Here is a 23,511-nt window from a genome sequence, read left to right as displayed (position 1 = left end):
CATATATTTTCATTGTGTTTATATTTATTGTACATGTTTACCTGTGTATGCTCTTTCCATATATATTCAACAAACATGAGGAGGTATAATGTGCTTCCCATGGAAATAATGTTAGAATGGTGTTTTATAATGCACTTTAGCTAAAAACTGGCAAGATTTTGTATGCTGACATTCTTCTCTCCAGTTTTAATACTAGTGTCTGTTTCTGTGTCTTCTCCAGACAGCTCGTCGCCTATGAAAAGAAGAATATAATGAACTCATCATGTATATTTCTATTTTCTTACTCATTCTTTCATTGCATTGGGCAGAATTCAAACATTAAATTGATATTTAGAGAACGGCATTTCACCTGCATGACGCCTTCTATAAATAACGAGTGCATTGTTCTCCTTTTTAGCCATGATTTGCTTTTTATGTAATTTTTATTCATTTGATGTTCATATATTTTTGGCTGTGTTTGAATTAATTTTTACATCTGGCCTGTTTATCTCTGTGAGTGTGAAAATGAAAGACTCTTATTTTTTTTTCTTGTTTTGCTGTAAATTTTCCTAGGAGATCCCTGTTATCTGTAGAGACAGATACCACATATGTTCTTACTTACTATGAGAAGTTTCTCTTGACAGTTTTCTGTCTGAGGATTTATCTTTTCTATCTAGGGTTGGAGCAGTTCATATGACACTTTTCATCCAACTCCAAAGGTTTCCATTCCCAAGAATAAGAAGAAATCCAGTTGTGAACCACAGCAAGGCATTTATAAATGATGCAGGAAAGTTCATCCAATATGGTTGGGTTGTTTATCATATAGCTTATTTCATATACAGGTATCCATTTTGACTATAGCTTTAATCTTAAAATTCCTATCCAGTTCCTTAAATATAGTTTCATGAAAATTTCTTTAAATATTTGTTCTTCCTTATTCCTTCTTTTCTCTTCTGTTTTCTTTCAAGAAGAGATTATCCTTACTTTCCAATTTATTTCCATTTTTAAGTGTTATCAGAGTACCAAAGAGATTTTATCAACAAGAATAAGAACATCTGCTTAGACACTGTCTCTCAAGAACTTACATGTATAAACTGCATAATGGCTCCCTATACTGTGTCCATACACTGTATTGTGGCCCCATGAAACATCATCTGCACGCCCTTTGTCATGTATCTACCATGTATGTCAAGAGTTGTGTGCATAGTATCATGTTCTGTTGTTCTTTGGATAGCTGGGGGACTTTTAATATAGTATAGAACATCCTTCGGGCTTCATGGTTTACTCTATCTTCACTTATTTCTATTGTTGTTACAGATGCTAATCTGGTTTGATTGAGGTATTAGTGGTATCTTTCATTCACTTCCATCCTTCTCTTTCTTTAATTTTTTTTTTTTTTTACATTCACAGAACTAAACAAGCCAGCCCTTTTCTGAAATCACTGAGCATTTCATATTCTCTCTGTGGATATACAACATGTTCAAAGTAATATTTAATTAATTTCTCCCACTGAAACATCTCCTGTGCTGTACCATTTATTCAGCTGCTACAAGTTTTACTTGGGGTGTGGAAAATGGGCATCTATGGATTGATGATTATACCTTCATCAGTGAAGGGTAGAAGGAAGGAAATCAGAAACTACCAGATACCTGTGCCTTAAATGCTGAGATCAGGAGAATTTGCTTTTGAAAGTTTTTTAATGAGAATACACAGGTGAAATTGAATTTTACTATCTTGCAGCGAGTAGTCAACTAACTAGTCACAGTTTTTAAATTTTATTATTATCAAAGGAACAATTCTGCATTCACTGAGATATTTTGTTCTATCTGGAGAGCCTTCCTTTTACATTTCATAACTTATACAAGAGTGTCTCTAATTGTTCATCTGGCCATTTTCAATATGGAGGACAAAGTTCAGCTTGACTTTTTAAATTCTAAAATTATCTTTCAAACTTGCTTTCTCACCAGATGTTCAGCAAACTTTCTCATCTCAGAATGTCATCCAAGACTGCCTGATGCTGAACAACACAGACACTTGAAAAACACAAATTCAGTCAAGTTACTGGGGCATAAAAGTCAACCTCAAATACAACAATAAAAGCAGAATCAATCTTGTAAACTTCAGCAATCTTCCTTCCACCTCAACTGCAGTAAGTCAAAGCTACTTCGTTTCAGTGATGGTATGACAGACCATCTGGGGTGAAATAATTGTCCCTCTCATAGTACATTTTGACCAAGTCCCATGCTCTAAAGTAGTAATATACAAAAAAAAAATGGATTAGGAAAAATAGATTGCTCTAAAAAGAAACATATTGAAAAACATAAACAATCAAATCTGCAAATAAAAAAAATTTCACAATTTAAATTGTATAAGAAATTGAATTCAATGTAAATGTATTTGGTAAGAAATTAAATATATTCAACCTACTTTAAAAAACTGGAAGAAATAAAAGCTTTTTTTAAATAGGTATGTGAAAACCTTTCTTTCTAGAAAATTCCTCTTTCTCAAGTATTCTTTCTTTTTTAAGTATTCTAATACATAAAAATATTTCCTTGACTATTACACATACCTGCATGTTTGGGCATGGGCGTGGGCACATGTGCACGCCCGCAAATCACCTCCCCCATCACTTTTCCATCTGAAGTACAGTAACTCACATAGCTATTTTTTCTTTCTGTTCTAAGTCTTAAAGAATAAAGAAATTGCAGCAAGAATAACAGAATCATATAAAAGAAAGAAGGATCCAAATATAGCTTGTTGCCAGAGCACTTTCTTAGAAATAAGAATCTTTATCACAATAAACTAAACTTATAGTCAGCCATATGCCCAAACCCCATTTTTTAAAATATATTCTCTTTAGTTACATTTCAAATGTAACCCCTTCCCAAGTTTTCCCTCTAGAACCTCCCTATCCCAATCCCCTGCATTTATGAGGATACTCCCCCCACACACACACACAAACAGCCACTTGCTCCCATCTCCCTGCTCTGGCATTCCCCTATATTGGGTTATTATTGAGCCTTTACAGGACCAAGGTCCTCTCCTTCCTTTGATGCCCGATAAGGCCATCCTCTGCTACATATAATGCAATACAAGCTATTCTTATCTCCATGTACAAAACTCAAGTCGAAGTGGATCAAGGACCCCCACATAAAACCAGATATGCTGAAACTAATAGAAGTAAAAGTGGAAAATAGCCTGGAACACATAGGCACAGGGGAAATTTTCCTGAACAGAATACCAAGGCATTGTGTTCTAAGATCAATAATTAAAAAATGGGACCTCATAATAGTTTAAAGCTTCTGTAAGGCAAAGGACACTGTCAATGGGACAAAATGGCAACCAACAGATTGGGAAAAGATCTTTTCCTATCCTACATCTGATAGAGAGTTAATATCCAATATATACAAAGAACTCAAAAAGTTAGACTTCACAGAATCAAATAACCCTATTAAAATATGGGGGACAGAGCTGAACAAAGAATTCTTAACTGAGGGATAACTAATGGGTGAGAAGCACCTAAAGAAATGCTGAACATCCTTAGTTATCAGGGAAATGCAAATTAAAAAAATCCTGAGATTCTACCTCACACCATTTAGAAAGGCTAAGATCAAAAACTCAGATGACAGCAGATGCTGGTGAGGATGTGGAGAAAGAGGAAGATTCCTCTATTATTGGTGGGATTGCAAGCTGATACAACCACTCTGGAAATTAGTCTTGATGTTCCTGAGAAAACTGAATATAGTACAACCTGAGAACCCACCTATTCATCTCCTGGGTGTATACCCAAAAGATGCTCCACCATCAAACAAGGACACATGCTTCACTATGTTCATAGCAGCCTTATTTATAATTGCAAGAAGCTGTAAAGAAACCAGATGTCCTTCAACAGTATAATGGATACAGATATTGTGATACATTTACACAATGGAGTACTACTCAGTTATTAAAACAAGGACTTCATGCAATTCTTAGGCAACTGGATGAAACCAGAAAACATTTTCCTGAGTGAGGTAACCCAGTCTCTCTCTCTCTCTCTCTCTCTCTCTCTCTCTCTCTCTCTCTCTCTCTCTCTCTCTCTCTCTCTCTCTCTCTCTCTCTCTCTCTCACACACACACACACACACACACACACAAACCACATGGTGCGTACTCAATGATAAGTGGATATAGCTTAAACCCAATTTTCACACCCAAAAACCTTCCTGCCTCTGATTGCCTTGTCTGACTGAAAGTTTACCTTATGGCTGTTTGCTTTCTTTTCTGGATGAACAATTTTTTTCTGTTTATATCACTTAGGTAAATGTAGCAACATGATTTGTTCTAAAACATATTTGATTTATTCAACTGATATATACTCTCTGGTCTTCGCTATAGTGACAGATACCATGAATTTCTTCAGTAACTGGTTCCAGTTTCTTTTCTAAACTATATTCACTCTTCCTTAATTATATTATACTGCTCTTCTCAAAATCAAAATTGGTCCTTTTCAAATATCTTTTATTATTTTATTTCTTGGTATACTTTGAGGCAATTTGAACACTTCTTTTCTTTCAACTTTGATAAGCTTAAACTGTCTTTTTTCTCAGTTTTTGATGTGTTCAATTATCCTTATGTTTGACTGGAGAATATCATAAGAGCCAATGCAAAATGTATAACCTTTTTCTTAAACATTTTCAAATGCTTTGATTTGCAACTTGACTTGCAAAAATAACCTGTGAAACTCATGAGATGCACACACTCACAGGTGATCTGATCCCTGTCTCCTTAGTTCCTGCTCAACTGGAAGCACACACAGTTCCTCTACCTCAGCATCACTGACACTTTGGTTCACATAGTTCTTTCTGGGAACCGTTCCTTGCATTACAGGAGGTTCTACACTTGCAGTCTCCTACTAGGTACCATGACACTGTCCTTTAAAGTAGTGACAACAAATAAATGGGTTCAGAAATTACAAAATATGACCTGCGGGGTAAAATGGCTCCAGATTCTAAACCATCAGTCTAAAGTTATCACAGGTCCGATTGCTCAGAGAAGCCTTTGTGCCCTGATGCCCACTTGTTGTTTAATATGGCACTTGCTTCCAAATCCTGAGTTGTTCTTTATTTGGGGTGACAATCACATGCTAACATTACTCTTTATCTAGTGAATTTCATCACCCACTAGGATATTGTATTTCCAACATTTTAAATTTATCTTATATGGGTGTTAGTTGTTATAAATGTTTCTCTGCAAGGAATTCTCTTTCAACCAAGGATCTGGTGGTTAGGATGATATTTCTTTCCTAATCCAAAATATTAAGGTAGGATTCTAGTTACCTGATTCAATTTACCACTGCTTACTTACAACTTTTAGTTATTTCTCTATTTATTTTCAATCTATAATACTCCATCAGAGCACATATACCAGGAGTTCTTTGACTCTCTGTTCTGACAGAGCTGGACCCCCCTGGCCAGTGAATGAATGAATGAATGAATGAATGAATGAATGCACATATTCAAACAGTCTCCATTCCAAATTCTCTTTCATGTATTATTATACCATTTGGAGTGTTTATTTAAATGATACTTTGCTTAAGTTTTAGTTAAATGGGTTTTCATGTAATTGGGTTTTTAAACTTCTTTCATGAGGAAGGAAAAAATTATCTTTGTAATCCATAGAATTCTAGTCCCATATAAAAAATAAATACTGTCTATATCTGGTTTACACTTAGCAAATAACTAGACATACAGCATAAAGTGTGACTTATTCAAACAATTATATAATGTAACTAGAAATTTCAATTTGAATAATGGCCATATTAGCACAGAATCCTCTCTGACAAGTATCTCACATGGTATAAAATTTCAGTCAGATGTTGTTTCTCTAATGCTTTCTATACCCACTAAAATTTCATGACAATTTAAGGTCATGGCATCTTTGGCAATTTTACATAATTGGAAACAAGACATACTTACTTTAGACTTTAGAATGTGGCCTATACAGTTAATGTTGACATTTAATATCAATTTTGAAAGAATAAAGTAGTTAATAACTTAATACAGAGGAATGAAGACTTTGATAAGTGACTAGGATCAGCCAAGGTCAAAAATATAGATCATAACTGAATACTGGTGGTTTTATGAAATGAAACAGTCAACAGATGTTACCCTACATACCTATGCTTCTTATCTCTCACTGAGCAATGGTCTACATCACCAAGGAACTCTGAGAGCAAGGAAATATTACCAGATGCAAGCCTAGAACTTGAATCAGACCTGTTAACCAAATTATCTTTTCTATTATTAAAATGTATTCTATTTATAGTATTGTATACATGACAACAGAACACATCTGGAGACAACTTGTAAATATGAGATAGTTGTTCCATCCTCTGACAGTGTATATACAATACAAAGAGAAGTCCATCTACATTTGTGAGGAATCAGCATACCAACCTGTATCATAGAAATGTTTGACACCATCAGTGATTTCTAATAACTTCAGAAGGTGTCCCAAGAGCCATGATAATAATGGACAATTTGCAGTGTTAGTTCTTTTACTTTCAAGTTACTAGAATTGCATTATCTTAGTGATGTTACAGGCCCCCACAGAAATGTGCATACATATTGTAAAGCACTTAAAATTTCAACATCTTGAAGAACAATAATGAAAAGACAGCATAATGATTGGAATGAAAATGGTTGGGGATAAGGTGTGGTGGCACAGGCTATAAGGAGACCAGGGAAAGACTTACTTTGAGAATGTTCCACTGAAGCTACTAATAATTGACAAAAAGAAAATAAAGAAGCTGTCATCTGGACCATATTTTCTATAGATGAGAGTTTTCTGAGTAGTCATTAGTGGGTGGGTCATGAACTGTGGTCCAGGTATATGCCACAAGGAATAGAGTTTTAAGAGTTATATCCATTTTCATCCATTCTTGATTTGCTGTCATAATGTGCCTGGCAGCCCTATAAATTAAGTCACTTCCACCATCATGAAACTTGCCATGTCTTTTTTACCATGGTGGGGAATCCCTGAAACTGCGCACCAAAATAACCTCCTGTTAAATTGCTCCCTTTGGATAATTTGCCATAATAACAAGTAAATCAATAAGCCATCTATGTGAGAAGGCTTGCATTACTAGTATGAGAAATGCTGTTTTATACACAATATTAAAGGTAGTTTGCCTACCAAGAATCTATATTTCTTGAAACTTTTTATTCCCCATTTCACCAATTAGCCAATATGAGGATGTGGAGCTAAACTCTCCTCAAAGGAATAAGACACAGTTACTATCTCTATTAGAAGTAAAAATACAGAGGCCTTCCACACATACATTCTGGCCCAGTTGTGTTCTGTTGGGTCCTTTTTGTATAACGATAATAATGTCTTGAGTTTCCCTGGTCTTCTCTGGGTGTTCCTTTGTGCAACACTAAGACTTCCTTTCCCACATTAGCTAATGGATCACAACCCTTAATTTAAGATTACTTCGGCCTGAACTTAGGTTCTCATCAGCTTTTTAATATGATTTATAGGTCTGGCAACCCATTGTATATTTAGTGAAAAAGAAGACTACACTGCAAACAATAAAATGTTAGTTCTCAGTGAGTAGGAAGAGACAATGACACAGTACCAGAGCACATTGTGAAATTCTACTCAGTATGGGCAAGCCAAGGATGCAATTCATTAACACAGGGCAAGCTGGTTTCACAAAGAACAAGTATAGTTCACCTCAATTCCTTGTAAAACTATACTGAGATTTAAGAAAGTTAAGTAAAATAGTATATTGTTTATCATGTCAATATAGACAAAAATAAAGTATGAACCAGTAGTGTTCTGTGGAAGGCTGTATGGCTGGCTGTAGATCAAACAACTAGCTAAGAATTCATGGTGGATTGATTTTCAGCTCCTCAGAACAATTTTAATTTTGTTTCTGATTGCTAATACTCACAAAAGTGTCTTCTGTTAGAAAAAAATCTCATGATTAATAAAACCACAGACTTCTCTCCAGCAGAAGCCAAAAGAATCATATCATTCCTAAACCTGTAGACACAGATATAAATGAAGCTATTGCCTAAATGTTGCTGAAAAATACCTCTCAATTTTTTATCTGAAATATTGAAGTATGACTATTAGTCTCATTGTACCCGTGGGTTGCTTGTTTGTTTATTTTTTGTTTGTTTATTTGTTTGTTCATTTGTTTGTTGAGAGAGGTAAAAATGAAATGAGATGACAAGTTCTAAAGAATAACGTTACTGAGGATACCAAGAGGGCTCCACCCACTTGGAAAAGAAGAGGAAGGGGGATGTAGGAAAGAATTGTGGGAAGGGGGTGAATAGAGGTAGGTAATGAGGTATAGAGTTAATAAGTAAATACTACCACCACCACGACTACTACTACTACTGCTGCTGCTGCTAATGATAGTAATAGTGATAATAATAATAATAATAACAACAATAAATAGTTTTGAGAAAGAAAATATCAACTATCTAACAAATGTCAAAGCATGTGGCTTCCACATTGAGCACTTAAGGAGAATACACAAATGGTTACAGGAATACTATGGGGGCCAAGCATTTCCATCAAAAGAAAGAGTAATGTGCACACAGGCAGGATAATAAAAGGCACATTTATAAAAAGGAAAGACAAAGTCAACTTGCTTCAGAGTCTGTTTCTGGACATCGTGAAAACTGGGGCACATTCAGAAAAGAACAACTCGTTCTTCTCTCCTATGGCAGCCAGTTGTGTGATGTCCTGTATCATGAACAGTTGAGTGAGACTCGAAGTACAGCAGACACTCCTGAGATTGATTTTGCTGCCCTTATTACTACTGCAGGAAAATATGCCTTCTATGAAAGGCTCCAGGTGCTGTTGAGGGATATCACTTTGTTCTTCCCTTTCAGCACAAAGTTGATCTATTCAACAAAACACATATCCAAAGTATTACGTATATCACAGGTATAGCTATATTCCTCTTGTGTTTCTGTTCATGGCCATTACATATTAAGTTGTAAATATTATTAATTCCTGACATTTCAATAATATACACTAATGCTTACTCATCTCCAATAAAATTGTATTTACTTTAATGTGCATGTTACATATGTATTTGCTTTAGACAAAACAAAATTTTCCAAAAGCAGACAGTTAGAGGGATGTTTAGGAGCAAAGAATACTGTATATGACACAGTGCCATTGTTTATTGAAGCAAACCGTTAGAGCCAGTGGACTGAGTTTTTTTTATTAATCTTTTGATAATGGTAAAACTTCTTTACTAGTTGTAGAAGGTCAAGGGGGCACATAGGATACTGCTTCCATGAATAGAGCACTGGTTGCTTATGTAACAGTAACTGGAAAAGTGCCATATGTTGCAACACACATTTTTTTCTTCCTTTACGTATTTTCTTTGGAGGTAGAGCATAGCCAATGTAAACTTTATTTTATTGCCGGACAATGTGAATGGATGTTTTTTTGTTCTAAAAATTTTTCTCCTAAAAGTAAAAATAATGTGATTTAAAATTTTTTAAACTTTACTATGTTAATTTTACTTATGTATGTATTTGTTTGTTTGGGTTTTTCCCTGATTTTTCTTTTCAAGACTGTCTCACTATGTCAGTGGAATTGAGAATGTAATCCAGGTTGGTCTCAGAGTCACAGAGAACACAGAAATCGTCCTGCTTCTGAGACCCGAGTTCTGAGACTAATGGTACACACCACCATGCCTGGCATTCTGCCAATTTTAATATTTCTCAAAGTGAGATGAACTTGGTATTGATTAGATACCTTTTGAAATAGATTGAAAAAACAAAACACACTTTAAAATGGAAGCCAGAAAATCCTTTTGCTTTGTACAATTCTCTTTTAGACATCCAAAGTTAATTCAAGGTTTTATATGAGGAAAACATTAGACACATGGGTTCCTATCATGAGCAAATCCTAGATTCTCTGTCTTCATATAGATTTTATATTCAATTTATCAACAGTTTATTGATGAGTTTTCAGAGAGATATCCACTAGATAAACACACAAACAGAAAGATAGAAGGACAGACATATATAAATACTAACAAAGACACCAAAGAGATACTCAAACAATTTCCTGTAGAGGTGAATATTCATCTAAAACTATATTTTAGAAAATGTGTCAGAACATACTGTAGAGTCTTCTGTATCTAAGATTTCCAATATATATCTTATTTTCTTTGTTAAAAAATGATTTGTGACCCAGCTATTCCACTTCTGGGCATATACCCCAGAGATACCTTAGTACACAACAAAGATATATGCACCACAATGTTCATAGCAGCTCTATTTATAATAGCCAGAAGCTGGAAAGAACCCAGATGTCCTTCAGTAGATGAATGGATACAAACATTGTGGTACATTTACACAATGGAGCACTACTCAGCTATCAGAAACAATGACTTAACCAAATTCTTAAGAAAATGGATGCATCTAGAGAATATCATTCTGAGTGAGATAACCCAGTCACAAAAGAACAGACATAATATGCAGTCACTGATAATGGGATGCTAACCCCAGAGGCTTGCACTGCCCCAGAAACAACTCACAGTCTGTATGAAGTCCAAGAAATAAAGAAAAGAAAACAAAACAAAACAAAAAATCTCTATACAACAAGAAAACTTTGACTATTTTCATGTTACATTTTGTTTTACATGTAATTTATGCTCATTGTAACTATTAAGTTTTCAATGCATACTATCAAACCTTTAAAAAATCAAGTACTGACTACAAAATATATTCATACAGTTTTATGTAAAAATTATTTTAAAATCTGAAAAAAAGTACTGACAAAAATGTATTGTATAATTTTATGCAAACAATGCTTAAAATCTGTACATTTATCTTTGTTTTGTAAAATAAAGTTGTTAAAAATATATAATAAAAAATGATTTGTGTCTGACTTGGTGTTACACATGTAATATAAGCACTTGTGAGACTGAGGTTGGATCATAGAAAGGTTGAATCCAGAGTAGGCTATGACTTGAGACTGACATACTCTTTTTTTTTCTTCTTCTTCTACCTTTTCCCCAAATGAGGGCATGGTAGTAATGATTTTATCTTGCAAAGACCTTTTACATTTTTCTGAACATATACAACATATACAAATTGGCCTTAGTCTTACATAAGCTAGGATAAATTCTTCACAGCTACTATTTGTACCTGAAGATATTTGTGTGACTGAGTGTTAAATGGGGCTTTGTGTTTCTCATCGTTACTTCTTTCTTGTGGTGCAACATTAAAAATTAGCTACAGAACAGTCCCAGTATGTAGGTCTACACTGCATCTCTGAACCACTGTGATAGGGTGTGCTCATATTTCAAAGCTTCATTCAGCCGTAAACACAGGGCTTTGTTGGAAAGACAAGAAATCAGGGGAAAAAAAAATGGTAAATCTCACAGTCTTCTTGTGTGACAGTAAAAATCATGTACTTGTCTTTAATCAATACTACATTAATCTCCCCCAGGAAGCTTCCTTTAGAAGAAGTGATTCCAAAGAAAATGAAAAAAAATAAAAAAAAAACTGAAAACAAACTAACAACAACAACAGAACAGTGATGCCTAGCAACGTAACAGTTAACAGTTTTCTAAGAGAGCAGTACAGTGGCTTGGTTGTTAACATGCTTTCGGTGTAAAGCATGAAAATCTGAGTTTGGACTGCCAGCCCACATATAAAAATTCAGAGAAGGTGGTCTGCCCTTCTAATGCCAACAAGGGAACCAGGGATAGATACTGTATAGATACTGTAAGATCCCTTGGAACAAATTCCAGTCCGTGAGAAAATTTGTTTTAGAGAAACAAGATGGCCAGTGCCTGTGGCATGACACTCAAGGTTGACTTCTGGTTCTATACCAGGGTAACCACATTTTAAATACACATGTGCCCCTCAGCCAACACAGAACACATACAACCTATACAATCAGCAGACTGAAGGGATAGTGCATTAAATGGAAGGAAGTATTTTTATTCTCTCTCTAATGAAGTTTACATTCAGAAGATACAAGGAGCTAGAAATTTTAACAACAACAAAAAAAAAACCAATCATATTCCAATTAGACAATGAAGACATACCTCTCAAGAAGGTATGCAAACAGGCAATCTGTATGTGAGCAAAATGCACACTATCACTAAATGTCAGAGAAATGCAAAATCACTATGTGTTAACACTCCATTCTAATGAGCGTGGCTTTTCCCCCAAAGCCAAAATAATTCAAAGTTTCAGTGAAGTTGGTGAGAAAAGAGGAACCTTGCTCACTGTTGATAAAATGTAGTAAAAACCTGAAACTAGAGAAAATTGCTTTAAAAGAAATTAACAAGGTCTAAAAGAAAAGTAAGCACGATCTTATATGTGAAATATAAGAAAGTTAATCTCATAAAATTAAAAAGAACCAAATGAAGGTCCTAGATACCATAAACAAGGAGATGAGGAAACAGGAGATGCTGATCACTGGGCACTGTGTTATCAGGAGATGAGATGAAGATATTTTGATGAATCATATTCAGTCGAGTAACCATAGATGAAAATAATGGGCTATATTTTTATAAAACCAGAAAAATTAAGCAGTTTGATGGTCTTCACATTATACAGTAATTGATGGTCAACCCAATTTATACATGTCACATTCAAATGCACACATTTCTGTCCTTTTATGCTTCACTTCAGATTACAATAAATTTAAATGTATAAAAAACCTGAATATCTTATTCTTGATTCCTCATTAAAAATAAAAACAAAGATTTTAAAGGTTGTCTTTTACAATAAAATATTATTGGTTTGTGTATCAGGAAACATTTGAAAGGTTACAATATAGAATGTACAGATTTTAACATACCTAGAAGCACACAATTTGGGTGGGTTAATTAATATCTTGAAAATTCAGTTTCTTTCACCATAAAACTGCAATAATTAAAGGTTGGTAATAAATGAGAAAATATAAACATAGGTTTATCACAATATTTGGCATATATAAGTATCCATTTAGGAAAGTGCCTCGGTTGGAATTTTTAACATGGCCCTGGCTTTATGAGAAAAGAAACTGATGTTTACATCTCTTATTCTTGTAAGCACCGCAGTTGCCTTTTATTCTTCTCTGTGCTCACCTTAATTATGCACTAGGAGATGCTATTTGCAATTTGTGGTTTTATTTTTTAAAAAAGTATATTAAACCTGAAAGAGAGAAGGTCATATCAAATCAGAAATAACCAAGGTCAGAGTGTAAACTATTTCTTTTGTGTCTGTCACACAGGAGTGAGACTGTGCTTCCCTGATCTGTTAAAGCAGCTCTAGTGGAGAAGAGGATGGAGTGTGCACAACCCAGTACACTTGTTGTGTGAAGGCCATGTGAAAGAACATCCAACTGAACCAGCCATTCTGCTGTTAATCTCCAAAATACAGCAGCAGTTGGCAACCGAACATAAATGCATTGACACATTTAGAAAAGACTAACACTGGTGAAACCTCTATAGTTATTCCAGCATTTGACATAGAGCATAACCAGTGTTTACAACACTATCCCTATGTCTACAGTTTGAAAAAGATGGAGGAAGAGAGGGCTGAAAGATTGCAGGAACAAGAAGACTGTGAGATTGCTTTTCCTAGAGATGACAGGGATGATTCCCCCACGATACCCCAACATTTTAACTGCCAAAACAAGAGGTCAAGAAATGCAATAGTAACAGACAGAACAGTATGGAAAGGGAAAGGTCAAGGAGAGAAACCACCAGAAACCAAACTACAAACAATTAATGACTGGTCAGAAAGGGAGCATTAGTTCCCTATAGAAAGTGTTATCCAATTCCAGAAAGTTGTCTTTTAAATCATGTTCTTACATGCAGTGCTCTAAATAAAACTTAGGAGTTTTATTTATTTATTATGTATTTATGTCTTTGTACATACACATACATACACACACACAATGTAACAATAATAAAGAAAAAGAGGACGTGTACTTAGTAAAGAAGAAATGGGAGGAGCGGGGAAGGCTTGGAGGTAGAAAGGAAAAGGGGGAGAGAATATAATTTAAACATGTTTTTTTCATTAAGAAAAACACTAAATCAGGTGTTGGAGGAGAGATAAGGGAAATGAGCAGATGGCCAGGAGAATGAATAAAAAACTGCAGCTTTTAGGCATTGAGTGGAGTGGGGGATGTGCCAGAGACCTGGAATGGGGTGACCTTAGCTGAGACTCACAGCAGTGGTGATATAGAACCCAAAGAGGGTACCTTCATTAGACCGGCAGGAATCCCAGTGAAGAGATAGAGACACCAACTCACCCACAAAACTTTCAAACCAAAATTTATCTTTTCTACAAAAAATTCAGGGACAAGGGATGGTGTTGAAACTGAGTGAACAAAGGAAGCAATAACCAGCCTACCTATAGACCCTTCTGTTGGGCAAGCATTAATCTAACACTAGTGATGCTCTCTTATGCTTGTAGACAAAAGCATGGCTTGACTATCCTCTACGAGATAACTCACACAGGTGCAGAGACCCAAAGCCAAACATTGGATTGAACTTGGGGACTCTTATGGAGAAGTTGGGGAAGGAATTGTAGGCTGGAAAAGGAAAGGAACTCCAAGAAATATCAATCTATGCACCAAGCCCTTTGCAGTTCTCCTTGCTAGCCTTTCCTGAGATTGCTCCCTCCTTCTCTCATGATTTTTCATGTTTCTTTCCTTTTTACATCAATTCCTGAAACTACCATGCCTTTTCTATACATCCCTACTATTATTTCTTTGCGTAATTTTGACAATGTCCTATACAAAATTGGATTTTTTTGAGGTTAATATATACTACTCCGAATTGATGGTAAGTGTGGAGTCCTCATCAAACTCCTATCATGAAACATAACCTCTAAAGTAACAGCATTAAAAGACTTCAAAAATTGATCAGCTCACAAAGGACCTTGAATTGTCCTCATTCCAGGAACACTAAGAAATAATTTTCTTGATAGCTACCCACAGAGTTGGATGTGTTTGGTTATAGTCACACAGGTACATGAGAACACTAGGGTCAGTTTTTAGCATGCATTTCTTACATTCTATTACTTGGATAATGAATGAGTGAACAAAGACATGCATTGCTTTGGCTACAGCCTGGATGCCATTAGTGACCCATGTACAGGAACAACAGTGGGCTCAGCATCAAGGGTGTCACCTTCTTTTCACAAAAGGAGGTAAGTTGATAAATGTACAAACCAATGATTAGTTGCATTGTAATTTATTTAAAGTCATAGGAAATATACATGTAACTATAAGACTAGAAGCAATACTACCTAGTTTTCAATGCAAGCACATTTTGTTGTCCCCTTTTATGAAAGAGAGAACACAGTCAACTTAAGCACTGTGTACTATGTTACGGCCAGGTATTCAGAGCACAGTTCTTCTGATAAATACTTCTAATGTGCTCAAGTACATACTGAGTTTGTATATAAAAATTGTGTTCAGGCTTTCTGCCCTGACATTGAATATTAGAAAAAATTTCAAATATTCTTCTCTTTTGTTGTGCCCACCAGAGAAGCACACAATGCCTTGAGGCTCATAACTTGCTTATTTAAAAAAATGACAATCCCATGGGATTCCTAAAATACAACAAAGGGCACAGCACTTTCCTGACCTACTGTTCCTGAGGATCATTCAGAAATAAGACCTTGTTCATAGTTACTTTCTGCCCTGTGCTCTCTTGGACTAGCAACACACATGTATGCTAATCTTGATTCTAAGTCTTTGAAGTGATTATTCCTAGGAAGCTGAGGCACATAGGTCACCTTGGGGGTACTGATGGAAAATAAAACCTCCATTGTCTTTTACAATAGTTTTCCCCAGAACTAAATTTAGATTCGGTTTCTGGCATCTTATAGGTGGTCTCATACAAAGCTCGGGTTCAAAAATCCAAAGCTATCACAGAGTAAGTAATTACTACCACACTCAACTCAGGATATATTCATTGTATAGACAGCACAGAATGGAGAGCAGAGACAGGAGTCTCCTCTGTCACTTATCTATAAATGCAGCAAGGGAGCTCTGACTTCTTATCATCTACTAAATGAACACCCTTACTTAAAAACTATACATGAGCATGGGACTATAACTCCCATCAAGACACAAATTCCTCTTTGTGATTTAGAGTTTCAGAGATGGATTTCTAGACCTTCAACATAAAAAAAAGACTGTACCAATTCCTTAATTCTGTCCCATTTCATAAGTGCTCTGGGGAGTTGCAGATCTTCAGAAGGATGAATGTTACAATAGTCTTTATTAAGACCTTCTAGAGGCCCATTGAGGTACAACTACTTCCTCTGGTCAAAAATGATAGTATCTAAGTCCTATCTCTGAATTGGATGTAGATCTATAGTTCAATCTACCCAGAACCTAAGAGTTAGTGTAGCTGGAGTATCAGTCACCTGCCCAGGAAACTACAATTTAGGAAAGCTGATTCACCTAAGCCATACTAAAAAGAATGCTAAAAATAACTACTATTTTAATGAAAAAATGTACTTTTTACATTACAGAAACCCCACCCATTTTAAAGTTCTTTGCTAGGGCCTATCTACTTTTCTGAGTCTTAACTTTCCCTTTCTGGTCTTAACTTAGGTTTTCTCTTTGTTCCAGTTTCAATCTTTTCTATATTCTCCATAGCATAACATGCTATCTTGAACATGTGGAGATTTCTCACTCATTATCTCTGAAACTATACCTCATCTCCTCTTCCATCATGTAGCTGCTTACAAATGCTATAATTTCCTTTCTTCCCTGTCTCAATTTCCTACCTCTGACAGCTGCTGAGATTTCTAGTATGTCTAGCCTATGATATTTTTTAAACGATTAAAATCGTTCAAGATTTGTTCTTAAGTCCATTTTTAATTATGCTTTAATTACATTATTAATGAGTCAAAGTACACTGAAAAGGGACCTTCGTTCCTTGGTAGCATATGATATCCTAAGTTGGGTTCCCCCAAATTTCTACTAATAATATCCGCTAAAGCTGGATATTGTGTACATGTTACTATAAAATTAACATAACTCTGGAAGTTTAAGATGGCTGTTAATGAAGCCTCAACCTTGAAGATTTATTATCTATAGTCTTGGCCATGAAAACACTGGCTATTAGACTAAATGTCAGTGTGAAGAGGTATAAGAACTTTTAAAATGACTTTTTAATTTTTTAGAAATTTTACATATTTTTATTTACTTACTTATTCCCTTTATATCTCACTCACTGTCCCCTCTTGGTTACTCCCTCTCCATCCTACTCCTCTCTTTCTCCTCTGATTGGATGGGGCAGGGCTGGGTATCCTTTTACCCTAGTACTATAAGTCTCTGCAAGTCTAGACACTTCCTTCCTCACTGAGGCTAGGCAAAGCAGCCCAGCTAGAAGAACATAGCTCACGGACAGGTAACATCTTTTGGGATACCCCCTGTTCCAGTTGTTCTGGACACACATGAAGATCATACTACACATCTGCTCTGTATGTGTAGAAAGGTCTAGGTCTAGTAGGCGGTTCAGACTCTGAGAACCCCAAGGGTAGAGGTTAGTTGACTCTGTAAGTCTTCCCATGGAGTTTCTATCCCCTTTGAGGCTTGTACTTCTTTCTCTTATTCTTCCACAAAAGTCCCCAACCTCCATCCACTGTTTGATTGTGGGTATCTATATCAGTCTGAGTCAGCTGCTGGGTGGAGCCTCTCAGAAAAGAACATGTTCCTAGAATGACTTTCAAGAGGTCCCTAACTTAAAAATGGCTATTTTTTCTACTGCCCACCCACCCCAGTCAGGCCATAGCTAGGTCATAGCTCTCTAGTTCCAACTCACTTTTCATCAAGACTAAGGGAGTTACCTTACATGAGTGAGTAAGGGAGGTCAAAAGAAGAAATAGAGACAGAAAATATGTAAACTTCCTACTGTTTGTAGAGAACAACAGAATCTAGAAATGTTTAAATCGGTCTGTGAAGTTGATGACTATTATCCCTGGGCAGGATTGCTGCAGCATGAGACAGGGGTGGACATAGGTGATACATGGGGCCACTTGTCTATTTCGCTTATACCTTCCTACATCCCGGCAAACCTGCAGTGGGACAGTAACGCAAAGGATACAGAATCTTTAATAAAGTCACCTGGATATATTAGGTTTCATTTTGTGTTTTCCAAAGCAGATGTTGAAACAATTTCTAAGGTAATTATGGACATATGAGTTCAGTATAGATTTATCTTAAAGTTTCTTTTCAGCACAGTTTGGGGCCCAGACTCTTGTCACTGAAGGCATAATAGCTTCCTTGGTGATACCTTTGCCTTTCCTTCTCCAGTGCACACAAAGAAGCATGATTTGTCTAAATATACAGTTAAGGGCGCCCATTTCTGATCAACTCTGTATTACTGAGGGGACAGAAAGGAATAGGGAATTCAACCCCCATTATGAGATTTTTGCAAATAGACAGGTGCACGGGTAAAATAGAAAGTGGAAAAGGAAGAAGAGATAGAACAAAAGATAGAGAAGGAGAACATGGAAGGCACTTGGAGGAAAGCTTATTTCCTGAGCATGAAGCCACTCTGAAGATATCATGAGCTGAAAATTAAACAATCCTTCAGCAAGAATTTTGACAAGGAAATTTCATTAGGGATTTAAATCTCGATGGAAGCTCAAGTTGCTGCATTAAGATATGAAAATTGTGCAAATATTGTTCCTTAGAATGATGTTTGCCGCAGGTCATTGAGTTTCAGTCAATGAAATTTAGAGTGATAAATGTCCTGTTGAAGATAACTAGCAGAGGAAAGGTTCCAGGAGAGGGATAAAAGAGTCCAACAGTTGGGCGCTTAGGCCCCAGAGTCATTTGGAAGAAAAGTGAGACTCCAGTGTTAACTGGCTGTGTGACCTTGAGTTAGTGGGTTTTGCATCTCTGCAGTCTAATTTCCACATCCATAAAATGTGAGCAATTTCCAATGCACTCCCCAGTAGTCTGTGATTGTGAAGATTTAATGAAATAATCTAGTCGAAGCCCTTAGCTCAGATCCTGGCTTGCAGAACATCTAACTGCATACTCACAATGATGACAATGGAGAGGAGGGGGTGGGCTAAAATCTGCCCAGTTCTCACTTTGTCCATCTCTGTGTTATAACAATAGCTATCATCATAGACTTCTCTCAGATAAGAATTGTGAGACATAGAAGCTGAATAAATATGCCACATTTTAAAGGGCTATGTAAATGATATATCCACTACATTTCAGTGTTTATATGTAAATATATTATTTTTCATCATTAGTTGGTATGGTCCTCAGAGCTAAATTCCCATTGTGTTAACATAATATTTCTGATTAGTTCACTCTTGGTGGCTGCTTAGAAGAGGCTTGTGGGATGTTAATGATCTCATGGATCTGAAATAATATGTGATTCATACAGTCATCTATGAATTTTAGATGTGTAAAACCCTTGATTTTTGATTTCAAGAAGTTCTGGCATTTTGAATCTTACTGACATGTATGCTTTTTTGTCTAACAGAAAATTTAAGTGGTAAGAAAATAAGTTCATATAAAACCATAACTCGAAATTAAAAAGAACAAAACAAAAAACAAAAACAAAACAAAACAATACAAAAACTTGAGCAAAGAAGTAGTTATTTTCTAACTATAGATCAAAAAAAAAAAAAATGACCATTTTTCAGTCCTACATAAAAACAATTTTCTGTTTCATGGTTTCATATGATAGAAACACTTATGACATTTTTCATTCGAAAGAAAGACAAGATATGAAAGATGTTTCCAAGGAAATCCTATTGTGCATTATGTCTGATAATTCCTTTCTCACCCTTGCTACATTAAATAATAGAATACACCTTATTCCCAGGATCACAGCAACATTTTTTTCTCTGATAGTCATGGGTGCAGGTCTTACACTTAGTGTCTGTACTGATAAATTGAAGTTTGTCTTTATGATCTGAAAATGTCTCATTATCCTTACTGAATTAAAATTTTGAATCCAGATGGATCACAAAATTTGATTAGGTGCTTTAATGGGAAATTATTTTATCCACTTTGTATCACATATAAGGCTGTGTCTGGAATTCTGTCCTTAATAAAGATTTTACCGCCACATAAAAGTTTTATTTTTCTGGAAGAAGGGGGCTGATGTAATCGAGATATGGCTTAGCAGGTAAAGGTACTTGCGACAAATTCTGACAACCCAAGACTTTTGTGGTCAAACTAACTTTAAAATTTTCCTCTGACTTACATGTGTGCCCCATGGCATGCATGTGTACACATGAACGCATGTATGAACACATGCATGCAGTTACACTTTCACAGACACACACAGGGACATCAACACACACACACAATACATTGAAACTTAATTTGGAAAAGGGCATTGGAAAGGCTGAGAAAAAGGGAAAAACACAAGAGGGAATGAGAATGAAGAATAAAATTCAAAGTAGGGGCCATTAGAGTTCAGATTTCAAGGAGTGGAAAGGAAAGGAAAAGCAAACCACCAAACTCATGTTTATGTCTGACTCACAGTATCCCAAATGCATGTTTAAGCACAGCTTAATCAAGTTTCAGATCCCAGCTCAACAATTCATCACAAGCACAAAATGATGCAAATGCATAGCAACCCATCAACACCATACTCTTGTGATAATTTCTGGAGAATGATACTTCACACTTCAAAGAACAGAGATCTTCTAGGCTGGATTGCTTACTAGCCTTTTTGCAACCTTTGTACTCCTACTCAGCAAGGAGAAACAAGTTTTCAAATGATTACTAGGTGAATGCCTTGCCAAGACGAAACACACTTTTACAGAAACTAAAGAAAAAAACAAAAAGCTCAATTCTTTAAATACATTAGCATTTGGCCAAGGTAATTGGGTTAAAAATTTAGGGGACAAATTGATATACACATTGTGAAAAGATGTGGAAGACGACCAGACACTCTCTTCCTGTTACAAATCACAGGAAGACTGAGAAGACCACTTCTATCTATAATCAATACAAAATACTTTCTAAGATCCTCATGATACATGTTAAAAATATATAGAAAACCATTACATTGCCTTTACAGTTTATGGCATTATACTCATTGAACTAAACTGTTGAATCCATCAAAATTTCCTGTCTTTAGTGGCAATTCAATTGTAGTACAGTACCACTGAGAGCAAAAGAATTATTATACCCAAAGTAAGATTTGTGCTTTTCACCAGAACAAGTCATGTTCACATAGAAAGTCCCTTTTAAATGTATATGCCAATTGAAAGTAGAATGCAATAGTATTGGGAATTGTCCAAAACTGTCTTTTAAATGAAGAAAAATTAATGATTTCCTTAGTATTATAATCCCTTATATAAAATATTGTGGTCAGACTGAGTTTTAAAGTTTGTTTGAAGAAAATTTCATAAGCATATTTTCTCATTTCAACAAGGTGTTAATAAGTTCATCATTATCACAAATTACCAGACAAAGTCTCAGAAGCAATATGAAAATGCAATTTCATAACATTCTTCCAAGTAATAAGCTACTTTTCTATATCCTTCTCTCTACAACAGAGTGATATAAGAAACCAGCCTAGGAACTAGGGCAGAGGGTTGCCTCACGTTTGTTTCCTGCAGGGGTGCAGGGCAATCTTAAGCCGAAGTCTAAGTTTCTCATGGGAGAAATCCTAGACTGAGTTATCCCTGGCTGTCCTTAGATCAAGTTTACCTTCACCACTTACACACTCTGTCCTTCACAGCTTTCAGAGACAGTGGAATGCAATACGACCTTCAGCTCAGGTAGGAATACCTATACATCATCACATTACAGAGAAGAAAAAGGCTTGACCTACTTGGATCCGATAAGATGGAGTCTGTTTTCGGCAGAAATTGATCACAACGGACTCCTTGGTAGCCTTCCTTGCACCTGAGAAGAGGGATAAAGGACAAGCATGTGCATGTGGTTGTGAAAGATTCCAGGTTTCAGCAAGCAGATCAAGCACTAGCAGTGACGTGAGACCAGTCTATGAAGCCTTTTGTATCTGATTCAGCCTCTTTCCAATATCCACAGGCAGATTCTAGATTTTTAATGTTGCCCAACACAAATAAACACAAAAAAACCAGAAAAAAGACAACTTTGCATTTATATCTGCAAATGCAGTACCCAAAGAACAAATTCACAACATCTCAAATACCTCTCTCAGCAGAGTGCATAGTGGTTATAATATCATGAGTCTGGTAACAGGTACAGTCTTCTTTATACAATAATGTGTTCTCCAAATGCATTCAGAAACACATTGAAAACACCATATTTTTTGATAAAAACCCCACATTTTCTAATATAGCACATCACTTACAGCTTTAAGATTACAGTATTATTTTCTTGTGTTTTATCAGTTTTCTGGTTTTGAGTTGTTACATTCACCTCTTAGCTACTCTTCAAATCCATGTCATTTCTTTGTCAAAGGTATCAGCATTTCCTCTGGCAGGATCTAAGGGGCATCTTTTAACTTTCTTTGGTCCTTTATATTTAGAAAATATATGCAAAATGCCTGGTCTCTGCCAGCTATTGTACACAGCAACTATCCTGAGGGAATACATTGCTAAAGCTTAGAGCACGCTGGCTGGAACAAGCAAGAAGAAGAGTGATTCCTCATGGTCCAGTCAACCAGGGTACATGACCAGCTCATACAACAGGAGTACGCTGATGACCAGTTCAAGTAACAAATGAAGCTAAGGCCCAAAACATTGTCCTGGTACCTTCTTTTTAAGTAGATGATTGTGTTTACTGGTCTCATGGGGCTTACTTAATCTCTCATGCTTGGACTCAGCAGAGACTTCAGCTTTGTCACCTGTGAGAAAAATATGTCCTACTTATAGGGGGAAAATTGCTCACTGTCAGGAAAATCAGATTTGAGAAACAGTCATCTGCTTGTTAGAAATCTATGAAATTGACATAAGTATTCCAAGAGATATTCTGCCTATAGAGCAGGGCTCTGGACTCTTCACATGTAGTCTACTTTTTTTTTCTGAGTGTGGTAACAGTTATTGCTGATGCTTACTTCAACAGGGCATAAAAACTGAAGGCACATATGACATTTTTCTGCCTTTCATGTTGAGCAAAATTGGAACTCAGGTAATCAGACCAGCTCTCTTCAGACACTCAAGCATATTTCCTGAGTTTCCCCATAGACTTAAAACAAAAAATTCTACTAAGTATGTGCATATAGCCCAGGAGTCTCTGGTACCTACAAATTCCTTTGTGAAGACCTTTTTCTTCATAGCTTTAAAATAAAAATATTTTAAATATTTTTAAAATAAAGTGGGAAGACACTCAGTTTTCTAGTGTTGACAAGGCAACTAGACAGTACTTAAGGTTGAAACCTATCTGTGATAATCAAGGTAGTGTTCTGGTTTCAAACAGCTGTTCTGGTGCTGATTTTTACTCTCAGAAGTGTCAGTGTCAAGGCCCTTCAACCCTCCCTTCCCTGCACATGTGTCATCATACACAAGCACTTTCCTGACTTGTTATTTCCAACCCATGTGAAAGGACACAGGTACCCTCTGTGTGTTTATTT

The 23,511-nt window shown here is 35.9% G+C and overlaps 1 protein-coding gene across 7 annotated transcripts in view; it reads right to left on the bottom strand.

Moving 5' to 3' along the window:
- Positions 1-23,511, bottom strand: part of NRG3 (neuregulin 3) — a gene marked incomplete at both ends in the record, with an annotated part of 1,026,196 nt that overhangs the window by 243,701 nt on the left and 758,984 nt on the right. For all 7 annotated transcript variants that reach the window (XM_080926973.1, XM_080926970.1, XM_080926974.1 and 4 more), the window contains one exon: positions 21,787-21,860. In XM_080926973.1, the coding sequence (XP_080783099.1) occupies positions 21,787-21,860 (74 nt within the window). The remainder of the gene's footprint in view (positions 1-21,786; positions 21,861-23,511) is intronic.

This window comes from Micromys minutus (assembly GCF_963924665.1).
Source record: "Micromys minutus genome assembly, chromosome: 12".
NCBI lineage: Eukaryota > Metazoa > Chordata > Mammalia > Rodentia > Muridae > Micromys > Micromys minutus.
Note: the sequence above shows the minus strand (reverse complement) of the source record. Positions and strands in the feature narration are given on the sequence as shown.